Raw genomic sequence first — 8,581 nt, 5'->3', positions numbered from 1 at the left:
CATCCTCTAGTCAAACAAATCAATCAGAAACATCAGTTGCTAGAGGAACACAAATACAGGCAGCACTGGGATTGGGCCTAGAGGGCTGAGTTCTTTTCCTGCTGCTCTGGGTTACAAACACATTCCAAAAATATAACTCTGCCCACACCATGGCAAAGCTGCCTTTGATAAAACACACAGTGTGCCTTATACAATGTTGACACATAACAGATGGAACTTTGAATTTTTGAAATGTGCTCTCCGTAAAGGGGAACTAGACACGATACATTAAATTCTTGGTTAGAGTGTAGACTCTTCCCCACCTGACCTACACAGTCAACACAGGAATCCTGTCTTTTCACTCTTTTATGTGTCCCCATTTCCTTCTGTGACTAATAGTCCCCAGAATTCACTTTTCTCACTGACCAAGTAAAACTGAGTTTATTGGTCATATGTATCTCCCATCTGGCTGAGAAACAGCGGTGCAGGATGGTACGATGGTGTGAACATCCAAGACCTGCTGGTAACACGGTAGTGGGTTCAGCGATGGTGCAAAAGCTATCGCTGGAAGCTAGTGGACAGTTTCCCTCAGCCTCCCTACATAAAGCTATAGGCTAAGTGAAAAAGGTGGGTGTGCTATAACAAGTTGGCTTTAAGACAAGCCCCAACCGACCACAGCCTGTAAACCCTTCCTAAGCGGATCACAAAAATGTTCCTTCTAAGCTTGCCTGGAACTGCAGATAGATACCTTTAAAGAGTTCAAATAAATTCAGGATGTTCTTGGGGGCGGAGATGTCCACCCCCACAGACTTCTGTTTCCATGATGGCACCCGTGCTCTGCCAGATTGTACTCTACACTGAGAGCTGCAGGTTCAGCACCATCATGATAACCCCAAATTGTGTTATTGGGTTATAATAGATGTGACTGGGCACTTGCTCAGTTTCATATTTAATCCATGCCAACACTTGATTTTCTTTTTTTCTGTAAGAAAAATATAAGGAAAGGCAGGGAGGGAAACGCTGTCAGGGAAGCAGGTCCTAGGATCATCTGGCCTTTGATCATTCAGACAGGGTCTTCAGACTCTTGAATTGATAGCAGGTAAAGAGGACCTTGGAAGGAGGAAATGAATATTGTGTTGACTGTCTCAATATCTTATCAAGGCCTTCCTATTCTAAAAGGCTTCTTGGAACAGGAAGAAGTTGAAGGGGCTTTTCTGGCTCAAGAAAGCTAATACATGTTGTGTTTTTGTGTCCATGTTAGCAAGTCTATTGGTACCATCCTTGTTTGGTTCAGGCTGGTGAGACTTTACAGGTGTAGCTTCTGACATTTCTAGAAGACACAGTCTCACAGAGAACTCCTTAGTCCTCTGTCTTTTACAACCTTTGCCACCACTCCCACTGGTTCCTGGCCTTCAGGTACTGGAGCACGTTGTAGATAAATGGAGCAGCGAGAACTGGACTCCACACCTCTGCAGTTTGATGAGTTGTAGTTTTCAGAAATGGTCTCTGTCTGTTCCAAAAGGAAGATTTCTTTATTGGAGAGGACTACACTCATCTGTGGGTATAAGGACAAATATTTAGAATGTAATTAGGGACTATGCTGACATAGCAAAGTGATAGCTGCAGGTTTGCCTCCAAGATCCATGACTTCACTAGCTTTGGGTAGTTGGCATAATTTTCAATTCCAGGCATAATTTATTAGGCAGATTTTAAGTACATTTAGAGGTCTATTGTCTGACACCAAGGTATGTATGCCACTAGTATACCCTTAGGGTTATTATGTCATGCTGGTCATTGTTGCCGTTCACAGCATCACAGCTGGGACCCATATGTGTATCTGTGAGCTTGCTGCTTTGGAAGCTTGCACAGTGCCTTCTGGAACCAAGAATATTCAAATATTCAATCCTGGAAACATATACAAGCAAGGGACCCTACATTGGCTCTATTTATGCATCTAGGATATGTATATGTGTATATGTATATGGTGTGTGTGTGTTTATATGTGTGTAGACAACAATTAAAGAAAAAGAGGCCATGAATTTGAAAGAGAGCAAAAGGTGGTATTTGGAGGGAAGAAATGGAGGATATTATGTAATTATAAAATAACTTCAAAAAATTTTAAAAAATGAAATTTAAAAAATGAACAAAAGGGTACTAGTGGTGTATGCCTTTAATCCCAGCACTCGGGAGGCAGAGGCAGAGGCAGAGGCAGAGGCAGAGGCAGAGGCAGAGGCAGAGGCAGAGGCAGAGGCAGAGGCAGAGGCAGAGGCAGAGGCAGAGGCAGAGGCAGAGGCAGAGGCAGAGGCAGAGGCAGAGGCAGAGGCAGAGGCAGAGGCAGAGGCAGAGGCAGAGGCAGATGGATCTCTGTGAGTTCAAGACCAGCCTGGTTGGTCTACAGTGTGAGTTCCAGGGCATCGAAAGCTACACAGAGGAACCCTGTCTTGAAAAACAAAAACAAAAAACAGAAAGAAGAAGAAACTGGTAAGAATCCACACCTAAATTATTATTATAACTATTTTTTATGGCATAGCCTGAATGAATAATTCCTCTAAACAACTTTCCCCCCTACAGAGGAAAAATAAAACATATAATTAGTTAATTAACTTTCAGAGACAATGAAGGGATTGTGAATAACCTCATTTTGTGAAGAAGCTATAGAAAGAGCAGCCTGCTTCTATTTTACACACAGGTCACATCCTCTGTGGTAAGTGACCAAGAAGGCACTTACAATTTTGCTTGATCTGCTGCAGCATAAGTGCTATGGCACACAATGTACTCAATAAACACTTTGACTTTGTAAAAATTAAGGCTGTTTCCGACATCCTTCTGGAGTCCATGATCATGTGATAAGCAACGGTCACGGTGCCATTGTCCACATTGTCCATCAATGCTTGTAACACTTAGAGCAATTAAGGGGAAATGTGATTTAAAAAGTAGTTGCATGGAGCCATATTCTCATTTTACGGTACCTATGTTTGAGTGAGGAGAGCCTGTCATGGTCTGAATTCAAATCCCATCTTTAGCACGTATCAGGATGTTGCTCAGAAACTCATAAATTGTCAATGGAGCTCTTCCGGCCTGACCAGCACCAGGGTAGCTAGAGCGCAGGGTCGGCTGACACCCACCAGCTACCCACGACACCCACCACAGGATTTTGAGACTTCTGGTGAGTGGAACACAGCTTCTGCTCCAATCCAATTGCGCACGGGACCTGAGACTGCATTAGTTAGGGAAGCAGAAAACCGGCCTGAGTAGGGCCACAGGCCTCTTCCGGTCTGACCAGCACCGGGGTAGCTAGAGCACAGGGTCGGCTGACACCCGCCAGCTACCCACGACACCCCCACAGGATTTTGAGACTTCGGGTGAGTGGAACACAGAGTCTGCTCCAATCTTTAAACAGTGACAACGATAACAACTAACCCCAGAGATTACCAGATGGCGAAAGGTAAACATAAGAATCTTACTAACAGAAACCAAGACAACTCACCATCATCAGAACCCAGCACTCCCACTTCGCCCAGTCCAGGGCACCCCAACACACCGGAAAAGCTAGACACGGATCTAAAAGCATATCTCATGATGATGGTAGAGGAAATCAAGAAGGACTTTAATAACTCACTTAAAGAATTACAGGAGAACATGGCTAAAGAGTTACAAGTCCTTAAAGAAAAACAGGATAACACAATCAAACAGGTAGAAGTCCTTAAAGAAAAACAGGATAACACAATCAAACAGGTAGAAGTCCTTAAAGAAAAACAGGAAAACACATCCAAACAGATGATGGAAATGAACAAAACCATACTAGACCTAAAAAGGAAAGTAGACACAATAAAGAAAACCCAAAATGAGGAAACACTGGAGATAGAAACCCTAGGAAAGAAATCTGGAACCATAGATACCAGCATCAGCAACAGAATACAAGAGATGGAAGAGAGAATCTCAGGTGCAGAAGATTCCATAGAGAACATTGGAACAACAATCAAGGAAAATGTAAAATGCAAAAAGATCCTAACTCAAAACATCCAAGAAATACAGGACACAATGAGAAGACCAAACCTACGGATAATAGGAGTGGATGAGAATGAAGATTTTCAACTCAAAGGACCAGCAAACATCTTCAACAAAATTATAGAAGAAAACTTCCCAAATCTAAAGAAAGAGATGCCCATGAACATACAAGAAGCCTACAGAACTCCAAATAGACTGGACCAGAAAAGAAATACCTCCCGACACATAATAATCAGAACAACAAATGCTCTAAATAAAGATAGAATACTAAAAGCAGTAAGAGAAAAAGGCCAAGTAACATATAAAGGCAAGCCTATCAGAATTACACCAGATTTTTCACCAGAGACTATGAAAGCCAGAAGATCCTGGACAGATGTTATACAGACACTAAAAGAACACAAATTCCAGCCCAGGCTACTATACCCAGCCAAACTCTCAATTAACATAGATGGAGAAACCAAAGTATTCCACGACAAAACCAAATTCACACATTATCTCTCCACGAATCCAGCCCTTCAAAGGATAATAACAGAAAAAAACCAATACAAGGACAGGAACTACGCCCTAGAAACAACAAGAAGGTAATCCCTCAACAAACCTAAAAGAAGACAGCCACAAGAACAGAATGCCAACTTTAACAACAAAAATAACAGGAAACAACAATTACTTTTACTTAATATCTCTTAATATCAATGGACTCAACTCCCCGATAAAAAGACATAGACTAACAAACTGGCTACACAAACAAGACCCAACATTTTGCTGCTTACAGGAAACTCATCTCAGAGAAAAAGATAGACACTACCTCAGAATGAAAGGCTGGAAAACAATTTTCCAAGCAAATGGTAGGAAGAAACAAGCTGGAGTAGCCATTCTAATGTCTGATAAGATTGACTTCCAACCCAAAGTCATTGAAAAAGACAGGGAGGGACACTTCATACTCATCAAAGGTAAAATCATCCAAGAGGAACTATCAATCCTGAATATCTATGCTCAAAATACAAAGGCAGCCACATTCATTAAAGAAACTTTAGTAAATCTCAAAGCACACATTGCACCTCATACAATAATAGTGGGAGACTTCAACACACCACTTTCACCAATGGACAGATCATGGAAACAGAAACTAAACAGGGACACAGTGAAACTAACAGAAATTATGAATCAAATGGATCTGGCAGATATCTACAGAACATTCTATCCTAAAACAAAAGGATATACCTTCTTCTCAGCACCTCATGGTACCTTCTCCAAAATTGACCACATAATTGGTCACAAAACAGTCCTCAACAGATACAAAAATATTGAAATTTTCCCATGCATCCTATCAGATCACCATGGACTAAGGCTGATCTTCAATAACAAAATAAATAATAGAAAGCCAACCTTCACGTGGAAACTGAACAACACTCTTCTCAATGATACCTTGGTCAAGGAAGGAATAAAGAAAGAAATTAAGGACTTTTTAGAGTTCAATGAAAATGAAGCCACAACATACCCAAACTTATGGGACTCAATGAAAGCATTTCTAAGAGGAAAACTCATAGCTCTGAGTGCCTCCAAAAGGAAACTAGAGAGAGCACACATTAGCAGCTTGACAACATACCTAAAAGCACTAGAACAAAAGGAAGCAAATTCACCCAAGAGGAGTAGACGGCAGGAAATAATCAAACTCAGGGACGAAATCAACCAAGTGGAAACAAGAAGAACTATTCAAAGAATCAATCAATCAAAGAGCTGGTTCTTTGAGAAAATCAACAAGATAGATAAACCCTTAGCCAGACTCACTAGAGGGCACAGGGAAAGCATCCTAATTAACAAAATCAGAAATGAAAAAGGAGACATAACAACAGATCCTGAAGACATCCAAAACACCATCAGATCCTTCTACCAAAGGCTATACTCAACAAAACTGGAGAACCTGGATGAAATGGAGAAGTTCCTAGACAGATACCAGGTACCAAAGTTGAATCAAGATCAGGTCAATGATCTAAACAGCCCTATATCCCCCAAAGAAATAGAAGCAGTCATTAATAGTCTCCCAACTAAAAAAAGCCCAGGACCAGATGGGTTTAGTGCAGAGTTCTATCAGACCTTCAAAGAAGATCTAATCCCAGTTCTTCACAAACTATTCCACAAAATAGAAACAGAAGGTACTCTACCCAACTCATTCTATGAAGCCACAATTACTCTGATACCTAAACCACAGAAAGAGCCAACAAAGAAAGAGAGCTTCAGACCAATTTCCCTTATGAATATTGATGCAAAAATCCTCAATAAAGTTCTTGCTAACCGAATCCAAGAACACATCAAAACAATCATCCATCCTGACCAAGTAGGTTTCATCCCAGGGATGCAGGGATGGTTCAATATATGGAAATCCATCAACATAATCCAGTATATAAACAAACTCAAAGACAAAAACCACATGGTCATCTCGTTAGATGCGGAAAAAGCATTTGACAAGATCCAACACCCATTCATGATAAAAGTCTTGGAAAGATCAGGAATTCAAGGCCCATACCTAAACATGATAAAAGCAATCTACAGCAAACCAGTAGCCAACATCAAAGTAAATGGTGAGAAGCTTGAAGCAATCCCTCTAAAATCAAGGACTAGACAAGGCTGTCCACTTTCTCCATACCTATTCAACATTGTACTTGAAGTCCTAGCCAGTGCAATTCAACAACAAAAGGAGATCAAAGGGATACGAATTGGAAAAGATGAAGTCAAAATATCACTTTTTGCAGATGATATGATAGTATATATAAGTGACCCTAAAAATTCCACCAGAGAACTCCTAAACCTGATAAACAGCTTCGGTGAAGTAGCTGGATATAAAATTAACTCAAAGAAATCAATGGCCTTTCTCTACACAAAGAATAAACAGGCTGAGAAAGAAATTAGGGAAACAACACCCTTCTCAATAGTCACAAATAATATAAAATATCTTGGCATGACTCTAACTAAGGAAGTGAAAGATCTGTATAATAAAAACTTCAAGTCTCTGAAGAAAGAAATTATAGAAGATCTCAGAAGATGGAAAGATCTCCCAAGCTCGTGGATTGGCAGGATCAACATTGTAAAAATGGCTATCTTGCCAAAAGCAATCTACAGATTCAATGCAATCCCCATGAAAATTCCAACTCAATTCTTCAACAAATTAGAAAGTGCAATCTGCAAATTCATCTGGAATAACAAAAAACCTAGGATAGCAAAAACTCTTCTCAAGGATAAAAGAACCTCTGGTGGAATCACCATGCCGGACCTAAAGCTTTACTACAGAGCAATTGTGATAAAAAACTGTGTGGTACTGGTATAGTGACAGACAAATAGACCAATGGAATAGAATTGAAGACCCAGAAATGAACCCACACACCTATGGTCACTTGATCTTCGACAAGGGAGCTAAAAACTTCCAGTGGAAGAAAGACAGCATTTTCAACAAATGGTGCTGGCACAACTGGTTGTTAACATGTAGAAGAATGTGAATCGATCCATTCCTATCTCCTTGTACTAAGGTCAAGTCTAAGTGGATCAAGGAACTTCACATAAAACCAGAGACACTGAAACTTATAGAGGAGAAAGTGGGGAAAAGCCTTGAAGATATGGGCACAGGAGAAAAATTCTTGAATAGAACAGCAATGGCTTGTGCTGTAAGATCGAGAATTGACAAGTGGGACCTCATGAAACTGCAAAGCTTCTGCAAAGCAAAAGACACCATCAATAAGACAAAAAAAAAACACCAACAGATTGGGAAAGGATCTTTACCTATCCTAAATCAGATAAGGGACTAATATCCAATATATATAAAGAACTCAAGAAGGTGGACTCCAGAAAGTCAAATAACCCCATTAAAAAATGGGGCTCAGAATTGAACAAAGAATTCTCACCTGAGGAATACCGAATGGCAGAGAAGCACCTGAAAAAATGTTCAACATCCTTAATCATCAGGGAAATGCAAATCAAAACAACCCTGAGATTCCACCTAACACCAGTCAGAATGGCTAAGATCAAAAATTCAGGTGACAGCAGATGCTGGCGAGGATGTGGAGAAAGAGGAACACTCCTCCATTGTTGGTGGGATTGCAAGCTTGTACAACCACTCTGTAAATCAGTCTGGTGGTTCCTCAGAAAATTGGACATAGTACTACCGGAGGATCCAGCAATACCTCTCCTGGGCATATATCTAGAAGATGTCCCAACCGGTAAGAAGGACACATGCTCCACTATGTTCATAGCAGCCCTATTTATAATAGCCAGAAGCTGGAAAGAACCCAGATGTCCCTCAACAGAGGAATGGATACAGAAATTATGGTACATTTACATAATGGAGCTATTAAAAAGAATGAATTTATGAAATTCCTAGCCAAATGGATGGACCTGGAGGGCATCATCTTGAGTGAGGTAACACAAGCACAAAGGAACTCACACAATATGTATTCACTGATAAGTGGATATTAGCCCAAAACTTAGGATACCCAAGATATATGATACAATTTGCTAAACGCATGAATCTCAAGAAGAATGAAGACCAAAGTGTGGACACTGTGCCCCTTCTTAGAATTAGGAACAAAACACCCATGGAAGGAGT

The 8,581-nt window shown here is 40.5% G+C and overlaps 1 protein-coding gene across 1 annotated transcript in view; it reads right to left on the bottom strand.

Moving 5' to 3' along the window:
- Nucleotides 1–653: 653 nt before the first annotated feature.
- LOC147000772 (uncharacterized) overlaps nt 654–8,581 on the bottom strand; it is a 62,371-nt gene continuing 54,443 nt past the window's right edge. The window contains exon 4 of the mRNA XM_085831417.1: nt 654–1,534. Within this exon, the coding sequence (XP_085687543.1) occupies nt 1,325–1,534 (210 nt within the window). The 3' untranslated portion in view covers nt 654–1,324. The remainder of the gene's footprint in view (nt 1,535–8,581) is intronic.

This window comes from Mus caroli, unplaced genomic scaffold (genome assembly GCF_978045245.1).
Source record: "Mus caroli unplaced genomic scaffold, Mus_caroli_1 scaffold_16, whole genome shotgun sequence".
In the NCBI taxonomy this organism is placed as follows: Eukaryota; Metazoa; Chordata; class Mammalia; order Rodentia; family Muridae; genus Mus; species Mus caroli.
Note: the sequence above shows the minus strand (reverse complement) of the source record. Positions and strands in the feature narration are given on the sequence as shown.